This window comes from Rattus norvegicus, chromosome 9 (genome assembly GCF_036323735.1).
Source record: "Rattus norvegicus strain BN/NHsdMcwi chromosome 9, GRCr8, whole genome shotgun sequence".
Classification (NCBI taxonomy): Eukaryota; Metazoa; Chordata; class Mammalia; order Rodentia; family Muridae; genus Rattus; species Rattus norvegicus.
Window position 1 is genome coordinate 53,310,678 of NC_086027.1, and position 17,198 is coordinate 53,327,875.

The following is a 17,198-nucleotide window of genomic DNA, read 5'->3' on the forward strand; positions in this document are numbered from 1 at the left end:
GAAAACTTTTGGTTAGATTCAACAAAGTTTCCAGATCTAATTAGTGGCAAAAGTTTTTGTTGGCATCTGTCCTTTGAGTCTTCACGAATGACTCTTCTGCACTGGTTTGTAATATCCAGAGGGCCAGAGGAGATTTCTCTACTTCAGGCAGAGCTCTGAAGAGCAAATAAGCAGAAAAGACAGAGAAGAAAGGTGTGGTTTATAAGGTAAACCTTGTAGTCATGGCTGATCCTAGCTCAGTGCTTAAGAGCAGCTACCGTCTGGTAGAATGCCCCTGAAATCTCCTGCGGCCTAAGAGCCACCTGTTGTACAGGAGATCATGCAGGGGTGTACAGATGTTGGAAGACAGGACTCTGCCCCATGTCACTCTCCTAAGCCCACACTGGTAGAATAGTGAGTAGATGCATATCAGGATGCAACACTGGGCAATAACTTGTCCTCCACCCACCTTTGGTGGTTATGCTATGGCAGAGGTGGTCTGGTTAAAAAAAAAAAAAAAATCGGGGTTGGGGATTTAGCTCAGTGGTAGAGCGTTTGCCTAGCAAGCGCAAGGCCCTGAGTTCGGTCCCTAGCTCCAAAAAAAAAAAAAAGAAAAGAAAAAAAAATCACCGGCCTTTCAGATCCCACTTCCACTGCCCTGTAAACATCTGAAAAATTTCTGGCGTAGTTGGGTGTCTATAGGACCAAAGCAGCCGACCAACCCGACCGACCCCAACAGTGTCTGAGTCCATTTTGATTTAAACTTGACCTTGTCTAAAACTGGTTTGTGTTTGGTTCCATGTTCTATTCCCTAAGTCATGATTGGGGTTTCTTTGATACTTTCTAAGACGTTGGCCACAGTAAAATGCAGCTTGACTACTCTCCACCAAGTCAGATAGCTTGCAGAAAACAGGCTGCGTGGTGAGGAAAGCCCCCTGGGTATAGATGCTGTCTGTCGTAGATTGCTAATGAGAACTCTGAGCAGTGAAACCTAAGACATTGTAGGCACAGAAAACAATGTGCACCACCTCTCGGAGCCCATGAGCGCGGTTTACGGACCATCTGCTTGCTACCTCCTGTCTCTCCCACAACCAAACTCGGGAGGCCTCAAGCCATGAGTGTTGTTTTCTGCTTGTCCACAGTCAGCACGTTGACAAATAGGCACCAGTGGTCTGGTACTTTAAAGAAGGTGGGAGTGGAGAGTGAAGGTGGGGGAAGGATGTTTTATTTTCTCAGGATTCTCCACTGATGAGACAAAAAATCAGCTGAAACCGAAGTTTAAAAAGAGGAAAAATACTGACGTCCGTTTATGTTGTGAGAACGTATGTAGGATTCCGGGAGTGTGGGTCATTGCTATGAGGACTCTCTCTGGCAATTATTTTGCTCACCTCCACCCTTCATTCAGTGCCGAATGCTACTGGCATCTGCTGCCTATGGCCTTCCCTTGTGGTCCCTGGAAATACCACATGTATTCCCTCTGGCTCAGTCGTGCAGGTAGAATGAGACCTGATGACCCAGGTGGAAAAGACTTGAACTTGGATGAAGTGCTGATCGGGTTAAAACTTGGAGACATTGGGGGTTGGGGATTTAGCTCAGTGGTAGAGCTCTTGCCTAGCAAGCGCAAGACCCTGGGTTGGGTCTCCAGCTCCGAAAAAAAGAAAGAAAGAAAAAAAAACAAACTTGGAGACATTGTTATCTTACACGGTCAACCCGTCCAAATATCCTTACGGTTATTGTCATTGTTGTAATTCATAATTTAAATACCAGTGGTTTTTTGATGGTCTTAAAGCAATCCCCATGAAAGGGAAGTTCGACTCCAAAGGGGACATGATCTGTAGATTGAAAACCACTGTTGTAGAGGAACACAGTTTACAGACGTTCTTCCCAGAAGTCGCATCATCCCCAGTGAGCTGGGACCACCCGTGTTATTAATCAAGAATTAATCTGCTGAGCCCATTGTTTTCTCTTGAGGTTCTCCCCGAATTACTCTTGATTTGTATTGAGTTGACAAAACACTAGCCAGAACACATAGCAAATTTGGGGTTTGTCTTTTTTCACTTATTCTGTTAGATTTTGTTAAATTATTTTAAACTTTATTCTGAAGCAACTGAGTTAATCTTACCAGCATTACCACAACACTAGATGCCAATCACGTCAGCTCATAGGGATGTGAAGTCACTCAAAAGCCAAATATTAAACACTTCCTCTCACTGAGAATTATCTGTGGTCACTTTCTACCATCCTCAGTCAGATCTCATAGCCTTTAATAACAAGGGCCTTTCAAAAGTTTTAGTTGACCTTAATAATAGCTAACTCTAATGGCAGAAATCCCTACACATTAATACACTCTAATCACAGCAGCTTAAAGGAAGGAATATGTTTTGGTTAAATATCACTTATGTTACAGATATGATTAGTGGCAAAATTAAGTGATTTTCCCCAGAGTTCCCAAAATACAAGCACACTCTATCTGAATGAGTTAGCTTGAATATATTTCAGAACTATCAAATTTGTTTGACGTTTTCTCTTAAGTCGCAGGGCTCCAGCTGGAAGATGGCAGTCAGAGCATGTCTCAGAGGTGTTTGTTATAACAGCCCTTCATCTCTGAGGGAAGAGGGGTGCATAAAAGATTTTGACTTTAAAATGCCGATCATTAATAATGCATGACATACTCAGACTTTTATTAGAACTCGGTCTTTATTTAATTTTATTCAGGAAAGTTAAAATGTGCCTGTTATCATCAATAAAAATGTAGCTCAGGTCCAGAGAGCTAACACCTGGTGCCAGAAAAGAGTCATGAAAATGGAAAGGCAGAGCCTGTAAATCCAGCTCAGCTGTTAGCTGTTACAATCAGTGCCGTCTCTCTGCTCACAGAACAAAAAAATACCATCCCACGGAGTGCATGTTATTGCAGTACACTGACTTGGGGCTGGTCTTCTCTCAAGTCCATACAGAGCTGGCTTCATTAGCAGCATGGCCACCTTCTATAGCTGACAGACCTTACCCACCTTGGGCAGCTTTGTGCTGGGGAGGGTAGCTCCTGGTGTGGGACAATTCAGCTGGTCCAGTTAGACCCTCTGAGGTTCTGAAACCTGTGTCAACTGCATACTGTTGGTTGTTCTTCTGCTTCGGGCTCTATGGAGAGGAAATAGCACTGTAGCTGTCCGAGTCCTTCAGGAAGGAAATACCAGGCACATAGGTACTTACCCTCCAGTCTCTTCAACAGAACACAACAGGGCTCAGGGTTTACTGCCCACAACAGGAGCTGGCCATGATACTGTGGCCTGAGCCTTTGTGGTCTGCCACAGCTGATGTGTTGAAACCTCACCCTATCTAGCCCCTGGCCTGGTCTTGGGAAGTATAAGGGGTTTGAAAGGCCTCAATATGAAGGCCTCTTCAATTGAGGGTTAGGGAAACCTATTTCCCCCTTCTTACCTGGTGGGGACATAGGCATGGGAAACAGGAGGTGGGACCTCACCTAGTCTGTCGGCTCTGATTTTAAACTTCAGGTTTCCAGAACTCAAGGGACTAATTTAGGTCTCTGAGTAGCAGGTTACTCTTCTGGTGGATCTCTAAGGTTTCTTAAATGTAAATGCACAACTTTATTTTTCTGTGGGAAGAAATAAACACAGGGCCTTGAAAGCAGTATATAAATGTTTGCTACCCTAAGCCCAATACCATAATCTTATGATAATAGATTTCAGAGGATTGAAACTTTTCTCTGAATACAGATCCTCAATGTAGGTGTTAAGATCTTGCTCCTTGCGACCTAGAAAACAGCATCTTGAAAGTGTTTTGTATAAGGGATTTTTCACTGGGATTTTCTGTTCCTTCTTTGTTCTGTCTCTTTTATTTTCCCCAGGCCAAAGTGTTGCAGTTTAAACACAATTGAACAATCTATAGATAAAGCCATTACTTTACACAGTGTGATACTTTACCTGCCCCAACACATGGCTTACTAACAGTTGGAAAATTTCTAATGCACTAATTCTAGATATTCTCATTCATATGACTTATGCAAAGCAAGCAGCCGCAGTAGCACACACGACCGAAACACACGACTGAAAAGCTCACACCCCAGGTCAGTTCTGTAAGGGATGATTTTATGATTAACATGAGAATTGGAAAGAGGAGCACAGCATGTTGGATCCTCATGCAGACTGGTATGGATACCCCAGTGTGCACTGTGTCTGGACTGGTACAGAATGGCACGTACTAGACATGTTTGTTCTGGGTGGGATTTACCGAGGACAACAGGAAGGATCCCACCTTCGGTGCCTGCTTCAGGAGTTGGTTGTTGGGACCCTAGTTATAAGGATAAGGGATTCTGGAGACTGCACTGGAAAGTTATTGTCCCTTTATGTGGTGTAGATGGAGTGAGCAGACCCTCTGGTTAAAAGGATTTCTGATCTGCTATGTTTATATGAGCTTGCTGTTTATGCTAGTAAATATGACTTGGGTCCTTGGGAAATGGGTGTGAAGACTTGCCCCTTGAGAAAACATGTTGATAAAATACATCAAATTCTAGGAGAAAGGTCATACAGATTTTCCATCAAAACCTTCAGTTATTTATTTTTGGTTGTGAGCTTAGCCATCTAGTCAAAGACCTGGAATGGGGAAGACTCTAGGGAGTCTATGAACATGACTGTAGCTGAGATTCCTAGCAGTAGGGCATGAGGAACTTGAATTCATGTAGCCTAGGACCTAGGCCCCACACACATATGTAGCAGATGTGCAGCTTGGTCTTCATTCGGGTCCCCCAACAACTGGAGTGGGGGCTGTCTCTGACTCTGTTGCCTGCCTGTGGACCCCATTCCCTAGCTGGGCTGCCTTGTCTGGCCTCAGTGGGAGAGGATGCACCTAGTCCTACACTGCCAAAGTGGGTTAGTACGGGGTGGGGGTCCTCCTTCTTAGAGGAGAAGGGGAGGGGGAGGGTCTATGGGAGGAGAGGTGGGGGCTATGATCAGGAAGTAAAATGAATAAAAATAAAATAATGGAAGAAAAAGAGAAACACTCTTCAGTCTTCTGCCTGGATTTAGTATGTCAGCAAATCTATTACTAATTTATCAGTCTATTGTAGAAAAAAGGGTTCAGCGTTTTGAGAGCAAAGGGCTTGCAAATGGAGAAGGAAGTCAGAAGGGCCAGCATGCAGCCAGACAGTAGGAGGGCAGCACAATCAGAGGAGCGAAGGGGAGGGGTCTTGGGGCAAACTGTTCTGGAGGGAGGTAAGAGGATGAAGGGTAGGATACAAGCTCTTCTGGCCTAGTCCTGACCTTTTGCAGAATTGCCACAAGTCTTTAAATTCATTTAGTTCAATTTCTTACCCAGTGCAAAAGCACAGGCACCTTTTTTGTGCCTTTGTGCCTTTTTTTCAGTCCGTAGATCCAGGAGATCGCTAATGCTGCCCGTCCTTCCAGAAGGATTTACTTTTCTCTGTTCTTGTTATCTTTTGTGTCATAGACCTACTGACACTTGTTAATGGGTAGAAGGGAACAGACCACTTTCGGTAAGTATCAGCTTTTTAATAAATTCATATCTGTGCCACACGGCTGGACCATTTTCTTTTCCAGCTAGTCGCTGTCGTTTGTAACCAGTCTTTGTGCGTCCTATCCCATCCCGTTCCCGCTAAAAAACTTCCATGTAGGAGTGGGCATGGTGTACAACGTGTGTCCAGTGCCAACTGAATCCTTTGCGGTGTCTTCACAGGCCTCGGGAAGACGCGGAGGAAGCCAAGTGCTCGGGATGCGTCCCCAACGCCAAGCACTGATGCGGAATACCCAGCCAATGGCAGCGGTGCTGACCGCATCTATGACCTCAACATCCCAGCCTTCGTCAAGTTCGCCTACGTAGCAGAACGAGAGGATGAGCTGTCCCTGGTGAAAGGCTCCCGGGTCACAGTTATGGAGAAATGCAGTGATGGCTGGTGGCGTGGCAGCTTTAACGGGCAGATCGGCTGGTTCCCCTCCAACTACGTGTTGGAGGAGGCGGACGAGGCTGCAGCTGAGGCCCCCAGCTTCCTGAGCCTGCGTCGGGGCACTGCGCTAAGCAATGGGCAAGGTGCACGGGTGCTGCACGTGGTGCAGACGCTGTACCCCTTCAGCTCTGTCACTGAGGAGGAGCTTAGTTTCGAGAAGGGGGAGACCATGGAGGTGATTGAGAAGCCGGAGAATGACCCTGAATGGTGGAAATGCAAAAATGCCCGAGGCCAAGTGGGCCTGGTCCCCAAAAACTATGTGGTTGTCCTCAGTGATGGGCCTGCACTGCACCCCACGCACACTCCACAGATCAGCTACACCGGGCCCTCAGCCAGCGGGCGATTTGCCGGCCGTGAGTGGTACTATGGCAACGTGACACGGCACCAGGCCGAGTGTGCGCTCAATGAGCGGGGCGTCGAGGGCGACTTCCTCATTAGAGACAGCGAATCCTCGGTAAGTGCCCAGCTGCTCCTATGCTAGAGTCACACTGCCAGAAGAACGCTAAGTGCACACAGAGTACCCTGATCTGTGAGAGCAGGGACTCCAGTCAGCCCTGGTCTGCAGATATTCTATGATCTTTCAGTTCATTGCCTGGTTTTCCATTGTCTTACCGAGCCTTGTAAATTAGGCGTAATCATGTGCATAACAAAAAACTTATTTCTAGGATTCTGTTCTGTCATGGTTTTAGGTGTCCACTGGAGTTTTGGAACTATCCTCAAAAAGAACCACATTGTGCGAGTGTCATGACTGGTACACCATTCCCATGTCATATAGCGTTCACTGAGTATAGTTGAAATAGCAAGATGGTATTTGAGGGCACATCCTAAATTAGATAAATACTGTGTTGACATAGAGTCGGCTGCTCCCAATTTAGCTAAATCTGGGTTGGGTAGACTGCGAAGTCCCTGCTGCTACTCCTTTTCCTGGTTGTGGGAAGATAAGAAAAGTGATTTTTCAGCCCTCAAAGGTTGGCCGGGTTGAAAGGCTCCCGCTTTGCTAGTTTAGAGATGCAGGCTTCCTTTTCCATCCCGGTTCCTACCCATGTAGAAAAGCCCTGTGATTATTCACTCAAAGACTCCATCTACATCTGACGGCTCTCAGCTAACGGGTGTCTGGCCTCTGACACAGCCTTTGTTGCTGGTTTGTTTTTCTTTGTAAACTGCATAATCCCAAGGTTGTCTCTGCTGCAAGCCGAGCTGCTGAAAAGCTCATCTCTCAAAAGCTCCTAAAGTACTTACAAACAGAACCAAACAGAAACCTGGGGTGCTCGGGGAATGAGGCCACCTGTCTGGCACAGCCAGTCTCCCTCTAACAGGTGTCTGGCTGTGGGGCACTCAGGCTAGTGGGACTATCGGAAAGAACCAACAGTTTCACTAAGGGCAGCCTTACTGTGTGTGCCTCCTGCAGATGACCCAGTTTGTAGATACCTGTCTTCCCACTGACTCTTCTAAACCTGTAAGCAAGAGTTTAGTCCAGTATTTTCAAGGGTTACCGGTTCTCTTAGGCTTTGGTTTCATGTTTTACGTTCACACTGTAAAAGCAGAGTGTGTGTGTGCTCCACTCTGCCAGCTCAGTGAGCAGTGTACACTCCTGCCTCACAGAACTGATCTGAGCGGAGGTCACAGCCCCTCATGGAGAGGGGCCACTGAAGTTTGTTCTTTATAGCCGAAGAGGCATTGAGCTAGTGGAAACCAGATCCCTTTGTGGAGTGAGCAGCTTTTCAGGGCCTGCCTCAGCCTTAGAAAATCCTGGGCAGGACTCTGAATGCTGACTGCCTCTGAAATCTGAATACTGAGATGCCCTGATCAAGAACGGGGTGTCTGTCATTGCTGGCGAAGACTTCTCATGGCATTGTTCTCTCGCCTTGGAAGCTCTAGGCCTGGCTGCCTTGACATCACATTCTGGGCCTGTGAGGAATTAAGGACAGCACCAGAGCAGAAACAGGACAGACGCTAACAAACCCACTAGAATACAAAATGCCTGGTCCATCTAAGAGCCAAATGCGTGAGTTTGGAGTGGCTTCTTGGGAGAAAGAACCACATAGTGGGGAGGCACTGGCCTCTTTATTGACAGATGGAGTCTCTAATCCAAAAGAAACCCATTCTTGGGACTCTTACACTGTGTTAAGTTTTATCTGCTGATGAACGAACGAATGGGCCAGATTCAGGTTTATGGTCTGTCTTTCCTGTCTGTTCCTAACTCCATTCCGTGACAGGAAAGGGCCTGTCCTGGTGGATGCATGGTGACTCCCCGGCTTATTTTGGTTCCACTTTCGGCCGCCTGTCCCATGTTCTGTGTCACTTCTCACGTTCTTTTGGGATTTTTCAGGTCAGAGCCTTGTTCTCACAGCCAAACCCAGGTCACACATAACATTAATTCATGATCTAATTGCACATCACAGGGTTGGGGTAAAGAAGGTGTTCCCAGAGGCTTGACTCTCCCACAGGACTGGGGCAGATTGTAACCTCCAATGGGGGGTTCGGGGGAGATGTTACTGTGGGAAGCCTGACTCCTGAATGTGAACAGTAGTTTGAGGGAACACATCTTCCTGATATGTGTCGATTAAAATGTATTTAAGGTGATTACAAGGTACATAAGGCTCAGGATGGTGTTCTCCGCTGATAAATGCCTGTTTTCCTTTCTTGAAGTATTAAAATCTACCCATCTCCGGGATACAAGACCGTCTGTACTTCTGAGGAGAGGGGTGTACATTGCAAGTAAAATGAGCATTGCTCTGTCTGTGCTACCAGGCTGGGAAAGCACTAGGCATGTCCAAACTCAGCTGACATTGCCCTAGACTTGAGAAACAAACAAGCAGACCTATTTGACTCAACCATCCATCCCCAACTGCAGTACCCACCATCCTTTCTGTTTTTTCTCTCTTACTCTGTTTGCTTATCTGTAATGACGATTCTTCTTGAAAACTAAAGGAGGCATATTTTCCCTTTCAACCAATCCTCTTGAACTAAATCTCCCTGATGTAGAAAATTCGCAGAAGCCCTGCCTTCCCTGAATGGGCATCAATCCTTTTGTGTTTGCCTACATTGATTCTGCGGGAATGCGTAAGAGGCTATATTTAAAAGTAATGTCTGGCAAGCAGTACAAATGTCAGCATCTTATTTTCTCAGTTACTGGATGCCTTTCCTTGTAAAAAGGTGCTCAGAAGGCATTTGGTGCCAAGTAAGGAGACCTTCTGAAAGGTAGAGAAGAAGGTGCTGGGTTGACCTATGACAGCATCTGCAAGAGTGGTGTAGGGATTGCTCCCTCTGTAGACTTTTAATCCCCAGAGAGCTAATAATTACCCTCCAGTGCATTATGTGCCACGATAATTATTAGGTACTAGTGTTTGTCATGCTTCATACTCATTTCAGGTCGAGAAAAAGTCCTTTGATTAAAGAGAGATTTAATGTTTTATTGACCACACATGCAAAAATCAGTGGGTGATTCATTTTCCCTTTTAAAGATAATCAATATTACTTGATTAGGAAATAAATATATAATAATTTGAAAACAAAGAACTTATTGATTTTTAAGTTTTATTGTGTGCGGGGTTGGGGATTTAGCTCAATGGTAGAGCGCTTGCCTAGCAAGCACAAGGCCCTGGGTTCGGTCCCCAGCTCCGAAAAAAAAAAATTTAAAAAAAAAAAAAAGTTTTATTGTGTGCATATGGATGTTTTGCCCGCATGTGTGTCTTTATACCACATGTGTGCAGTGCCCTCGGAGGCCAGAAGAGGGCATTAGACCTAGCCCTGGAGTTGCACTGAGTTGTAAGCCGCCATGTTGGTACTGAGTCAAACCCGCATCCTGAAAGGTCAACAGCACTGCTAACCGCTGAGTCATCTTCCCACACCAAAATAATGTGATTTCTAGAATAATGCGTTACAAAAAAAAAACAAAACAAAACAAAAACAAAAAAAAAACAAAAACAAAAAACAATAATGCTTTGCGACAGTTTAAGAAGTTATCTCTTACAGAAACATTTTTAACTACAACTTCATTGACCCACTTGTCAAGATGGTGATTCTTACAGTGCAGCTCAGATCCAGACCCCCCAGGAGCTGTGAATATAGAGCTGACTGCCCTCCCTTCCATCCTTCCTCTCAGCATTTCTCAGAAACTCTTTCTGGGTCAGCTTGGAGCACAGAAGCCGTCAAGTCAGTTCCTCTAGGGTTTGCATTGTCTGGCTCCCTAGCCCAGGGCTCAGCCCCTAACCAAGTTGGCATGAGGAAAAAGCAGGTTACACCCTGAACAACATCTGTTTATCTCTCCTTGTCTTAGAGCTTCTATTGTTGTGCTAAGCAGGCTGACTAAGAGAGACTTTGGGAGGAAACAGTTTATCTAGCATATACCTTCCGTATCACAATCCACTGTTGAAGGATGCCAGGGCAGAAACCTGAAGGCCGGAACTGAAGCAGAGGCCATTATGGAATGCTGCTTCCCAGCTTTCTCTTCATGGCTTTCAGCCTACTTATAACACCTGAACCACCAGCCCAGGGGTGTCAGTGCCCACGGTGCACTGTGTCCTCTCACATCAGTTAAGAAAATGCACAACAGGCTTACCCACAAGTCAATCTACTGGGGACACTTTTTCACTTGAGGCTTCCTCTTCCAAAATGATGCTATGTTGTGCTGAATTGACCTAAAACTAGCCTTTACAGTCCGATTTTAGAAAAAGTCATTTTGATCAGGCTTTGTATACAGTACCAAATGAAAATTTCCTAACTTTACACCTACCTGTTCTTGCTTTGTAAATTTGTTTTAATCTAATATATTCTGTTTATGCTTTTCCCCTACCCTGAATCTTACCCATCTCTAAACTCCATGTCTCTTCTCCCTCTCCAAAAAGGCGATCAAAAAAAAAAAAATCAAACGAAAAAATTTTAAAGAAAGAAAATGCACACATACAAAAACACAAAATGAAAAGTGTTGTGAAGACACAAACAAACAAAATATGAGATAAAAAAATTTTACAAAAATGCTACTGAGTTCATTTGTTTTGTATTGATCATCTACTGCTGGGTATGAGGCCTACCCTCAAGTGTGGTTAATGTATCCAGTCAGACTCCATTGGAGAAAACTAGAGGAGGAACCCTTCATTTTCTCCTCTCAGAGATAGGTCCACATCCCTGTTCTTGCTGCCAGAGTCTCTGAGAGATCATGTGTGCCTCACACCTGCTGTGTCTGGAAGATACTCTTTCCTTAGGGTCCTCATCTCATCCCCTCTGGATCTTAAAATCTTCTTCCTTTTCCTCATAGGTCCCAAAGCCCTAAGGGGAGGAGCTTGATGAAGATGCTCTTGTTAGTGCTGAGTGTTCTAAAATCTCTCACTCTCCACACATTATCCAGTTGTGTTTCTGTCAGCCACTGAAAGAGGAAGCTTCTCTGATGACTGATCTGTGGGTATAGCAGTGCGTCATTAGGGGTCATGTCATTGCTAAGCCACTTGAGAAGAACAATAGCATTTGGTTTCCTCCTAGGCTCATGGTCTGTCCAGTCACGAGTTCTTGGCCTCTTAAAGTGGTAGCCAGGCGTGAGTTCCATCTCATGGAATGGGCCTCAAGCCCAGTGTTACAATGGCTGCTTATCCTGCAATGCTTGTACCAGTATTGCTCCGGTGTATCTGTGGGCAGGTCACTGTCGTAGATTGCAATAGCTAAGTTGATGATTGCCTTTCTCCTCTGGTAGTGTGCAGACTATTTTCCAGTACCATGAACCTAGTCACCTAAGTGTGAAGCCTCTAGTTAGGTTCCAGCTTGACTTCTGTTCAGTGTGATATCTAAATATATGTTCTCATCAGCAATAGGAATTTACCATCGAGCCTTAAGCTTAGAAGGCTCTATACATGCTTAGCATGTGTAGAATGCTTAGAATGGGCTCTTTTCTCTAAGAGCCATAGCCCATTGCCCGACTGTTTCACTCATTCTCAAGTAAGCCAGAGCCATTGGAGGCAGACTCCTCTTCACCAGCCTTTGACCTTCAGTCCTCGCTTTGAAACAGGTAGCACCCACTCTGTCTAGGACCTGTGAGAAGGATATGATTACTTGAGAGTCTAGCCCTTACTCAAAGATGGCTCGTCATGTACATGCACATATTCCAAGCTTCAGTTTCTAGTCCCGAGTGTTTTGCGCAAAGGATACTACACCTACAGCGCCGAATCCACGTTGACCTCTATGAGTGAGATGCAGACCTGTAGGAATGTAGGAAGAAGAGGACCACCTGCGACAGCTTGGGAACCACAGTGTGTCTTGAGATGAGTCCTCCACTCCAACAGCTGTCTGTACAGTGGTGCTAAAAATCCCTCACCCATCGTCATCACCTTGTAGGTAGCCCCTCAGTTACCTTGGCAATGTGTCTAGCTCCCACAAATCACATACTCAGGTCCATCATTTCCTTCAGCTTGGCTTTTGCCCGTCCAGAGCTCAATACAAAGGTGGAGAGCTGAAACACCAGCCCTACCTTCTGTGGCACAACATTATGTACCGCCTTGGGAAACAAATCTTTCCAATCCCATTCTGCCCGTCTTCTGAAAAGTCTTGGCTGACCTGCAGGCTCTATCCAGAGGTTTCTTCTATCCCTCTGTACACCCTTTCAATGAGGGTTATATCAGGAACACTTAACCATGTCTACCTTGCCTGGCATTGAAGCCTAACAGAGCTGTGGGGTTGCCCAGTTCATCCCACATTCTGTTCATGTGTGGGGTTGTGCTGTACTGTGGGCTGGAGTGGGTCAGACCCCTGGCCTTTGGAATACTGTTGCTGCTACTGCTAAAGGGTCTGGACACTAGCTCCTAAAGCCTGCCAGCATGATAAGGGGAGAGGAGATCATCCACTGTCAGCTAAAGCAGCTCTTCAGACTAAGAAAAAATGTCAAGTTGACAGTTCAACCTTAAGAGTATTCAGAAATGTTCTCGTTAAAATCCCTTAGATCCATAGCTTCATTTTTGCATAAAGATTTATGTAGAGTTCTTGCAAAATTGTTAGTACAGGGTAGAAATGTTTTTCACCCAAAGTAAAGAAACTTAAAACCCAGGATCAAAGATGCCTTTATCACTTGAGTCCCTGAAATGCTCATGTGGCTAATGTGTAGACTGTACTAAGGGGGAGCTTCTGGGGTGGCTGTTCTGCTATTTGGTTTTGTCTGGTTTGCATTTTTACCATGGCTGCTGTAGACACTGAGTGTGTGTCTTACAGATGGAGACTTCCCTTTGCCTCACAGAGAAAGGAGTTGTGAGAGTTTGGCTTGCCTGCTGGCAATTCCACAAGCATGCCATGTAGTCTTGAGATGAATCTGTAGACATGGACTTGGAATGTGTTTGTCTTTCATAAACACATGCAGAGCAGGGTAAGAGCAAATGGGGTCTGTGGACCAGCAAGCCCATGTGGGGCCCTTCTGCTGTAGAAAAGTAGATACTCCCTGTCTCACACTTCAGTGTCCTTTGAAGAGTTCTTTGCCATTCCGCAAAGAAATTCCACAAGAAAGGTTTATGTTTAAAGAAACTGGCAGATAAAATCATCATCACACAACTCGTTCAAGGCAGCCTCTCAGACACTTTGCCCAGGCCCAGACTCTGTCCATCCATACCATTAAGAGTGCTATCCTAAGCCATGGAGTATCACTTAACAGCTTTACATGTTCACTGTCAGTTAACTTTTATGGACTTAGTCTCCACTGTGATAGGTTGAAACTAGAAGAACAGTTAGCTTCAGAACTGCTTTTACAGTTTGTCCTTTTGCCTGCACTCCACCCACAGCGTGTTATTAATGCCGTCTGCTCCAGAGAGGCAGAGTGGCTCCAGCAACCACAGGCAGTCAGTGTCCCTAGGACTTTTGAAAGGTAGACAAAGATGTATTTATAGAAGAATGAAGTTCAGAGAGTCCCTGATGCTGGGGCCATCTCTCCTCTTTGTCCTAGTCCCTAAGAAAAACCGAAGTAGTCAGCAGATGTCTCAATTGGGCAGAAGCTCCATTTGATCTCCAAGAGGCATCACTTGGGGACAGTGCCTCCTCCCCATGACTTCCACTGCTGGTGGCTTCTGTGGTAGGAAGGGAACAGCCTCCCCACCCACCGTGACACTTCCGTTTCCTGGATTCCCATCAAAGTTTCTCAGATCTTTTGTAGATCATCACTTAACCTTTACTTTTTTGTGGTAAAACGTCTTTAAAACCAAATTGGCTGTTGCAACAGTTTTTTAGTGTGCATCTCAGTCAGTAGATACTTTCACAGCGCTGTGCAGCTGTTAATCCTCAGAGCTTCATTACTGTTCCAAACAAACTCTGACCTCATTGAACGCTGACTCCCCAACTGCCTTCTTCACTGAGATTCCTTCCCCACTCTGAGTTTTTATATGTAGGAGCCTCTTTTAAGTAGAATTATGTGGTGGTTGTGCCTGATTTTATTTCAGTTATAATGTCCTCAGAGTTGATTTATGTTGTAAGCAATGTTTTAGAAATTGTCCTTCAGTAGTGAGTAATATTCCATTTTCTGTATCCATCCATCTGGTGATAGATTTTCAGGGTATTTCCAGTTTTGTTTTTCATTATTAATAATGTTGCTGTAATTGTGGGTATATAAATTTTTCTTCAGTTAACTTTTGAAGACCTACATGTGTTTCCCACAATGATGTTTCTCATGTCCTTGCCACTAAACATTTCCTTGACAAAGCCAGATATCGTGGCAGGAGCAGCGGGGTTAGAAGTACTGTTCTTATGCCATGGAGTCTGCTGTACACATTAAATTTAATATGTGGTAACTGCAGTGGAGTCCCACATTCACCTTCCTTGCCTTACTCTGTTTCACTTTTTAAAGCTCCAGTTTTATGATAAGCATCGGGCATGTAACAGAATCCACAGCAGATGCTCTGTGGCAGTACTTCTTATTGTCAGCGACGAGCTTGCTAGAAATGCAGAGTGCCAGGCCCCTCCCCCAGTGAATCTGATGCTAGGTCTGGAGAAGTCCTACCTTGTGGGATGTATGCTTGTTTGAAGCCCATGGTAAAATTATAACTTACTATCACTTAAACCGGGCATAGTGGTTCACAACTATGGTCCCAGCAGTCAGGAGGCTGAGGTAGGAAGAGTTCAAGACCAACCTGGACTACATAGTACGTCCCAGATCAACCTGAGCTACAGAGCAACAAAGAAACAAAACATGTTCTTTAGTTATATGCAGTAAAACACTGGACAAAGAAGGACAATATTCTTAAAGTCTATACAGTAAAGTAGTGTATCGGGGAAACCTATGGGGTGGGCAGGAAAGAGTAGACTTCCGCACGGCTCTGTTTGAAGATGATCTTGAGATCTCTGATAGTTTCTGTGTTTCAGGCAGGTGAAACTTTGAAGTTATTCTCTAGTTGAGGATTAGTTTTGTTTACTAAAATGAGTTTCTTTCGCACTAGTGAAATGCATGTTTGGTGTTCTGTGGCTTATGTGGCCTGTGGAGTAAAGAAAGAGCAAGTACCACCAGCATTGATGGAAACATTTCGGTCAGTTTTGACTTAAAAAGAGGCTGCATTGGGCATCCAGGGAAGGGGGCAAACAGAGCCCATTTCACCTCTCCTGCATTGGTCCTTCATTTGGGGATCAGAGGCCATCTTCAGACAAAGGATATTTACCCTACTGAAGTAAAAAGGGAGAAAAATATTTCCGAAAGTGAAAAGGAGGGAGGGGATGTAGGGTTGATAAGAAACCATTAGACTGCCCCCTCTTTGAGATGCAGGGAATATCAACTTAAATACATATCGTTCATGCTTGAGACAGGGATCAGAGTCTGGCTCAGGTTCATGTGGGTGGTCAGGACATTTCTTGTCCAAAGTGGAGGTTAATTAAAAACCAGGTCTGTCTCAGCAGCAAAGTTCCCTCTTCCCTTATCTCCTTACAGCCATCATGCTTAGAAAACAAATCACTTTAATGCTTATTAAAGCTCTCAGAGACGAAGGAGAAAAGAATATTAAAGATCACTCTTGATGTTTGTATTTTCCTGTGATTCAATTTTGAGTGAGGAAGAGAAATATTTTCCCAAGTTACCTGCTTTTTGGGGAGTGCAGAGGCACTTCTGAGGCTTTTAAGACACCGGGCTAAACAGGTGCCTCGGTAGGAACCACCTGACTGTAGAAAGCACCGGTGAGCATCTTCCAGGTGTTTTTCTAAAAATGCCCATGCACAAAAAATGCTGAGATGCAAGATTTAAGGAAGGGAACAGTGGGAGAGATGTTCAGATTTGGGAATATATAAGTGCTCTGAGCCCAGTGTAAGAGTGTAAAATTAAACCAGGTTCTCAGACTGGGGGCGGGGGATTCCATAACAATGAACTCTACCAACTCGTCTGTGGAGTCACCTGATCATGGCCTCCCAAGAGAGGTGTGGATGGATTGTACGCATTGTTGGTACGCTTGGATTTCCCTGGGCCGTGAAGGAAGCAGAAGCATGTCTTACAAAGGAATAGGCAGAGAAAGAGATGCACAGAGCAGTCCAGGGTTAGGGAATGTGAAGGAGGTCCAGCCCTCAGCTCAGAGGAACACCAACCAGATAGATCCAGTGCTGGGAGAACTTGTGGCCCAGGGAGAAGTCCAAATAGGAGAACAGAGGCAGATGTTTCAGACTAGAGAAGGTACAGTCTCAGCGTAGCATAACCAAAGCTTAGTCTAGTCATAGAAAGGTCTGATGGCTACAGTACATAGAACGATAGAAAAAGGTGTCAGTCCACTTTCACTACCCCTCCCTCTGGAGCCTATTCAGCAACTGACTTCTAATGACTAGAAGGAAACCCAAAATGGGCAAAGAGAGCCTGGAGTTATCCTCTGTGACACCCTATCTGGTTGAGTGAGCTGCCATGTTGTGTTACACTCACACAGCCTTGTAGAGGGCCTTGTGTGCTTCCAGGGAAATCCTGAATCGAGCCGGATGACTGCAGCTTCCACCAGTGTCTTATGTTGTGTTTAATAGAGGACAAGAGGCAGAGCTTCACATGTGATGGGGAAGCATTCTCCCTGGGAGCTGTGCTCACACCCCGTTCTCTGTGTGTTTGAGAAATGTGTGCAGGTTTCAGAGTATTGGATCAGACCACAGTATCCTACTGTCTCTGACGGGAGGTATGTGGCATCTATTCCCTAACTATCCATAAAGGCAGGCACAAGAGGTACAAAACAGACAGATGGGGTATCTTTCTAGGACTCGTTCCCCTGCCTGGTGTTCTTTGAGGTAGATTTGTTTGGGGTCCAGAATAGCTCCCATATCCAGTAGACTCAGG

The 17,198-nt window shown here is 45.2% G+C and overlaps 1 protein-coding gene across 5 annotated transcripts in view; it reads left to right on the forward strand.

Moving 5' to 3' along the window:
- The window catches only part of Nck2 (NCK adaptor protein 2), a 126,412-nt gene that overhangs the window by 104,672 nt on the left and 4,542 nt on the right, over window positions 1-17,198 (forward strand). For all 5 annotated transcript variants that reach the window (XM_006244825.5, XM_063267164.1, XM_063267163.1 and 2 more), the window contains exon 4: window positions 5,686-6,407. In XM_006244825.5, the coding sequence (XP_006244887.1) occupies window positions 5,686-6,407 (722 nt within the window). The remainder of the gene's footprint in view (window positions 1-5,685; window positions 6,408-17,198) is intronic.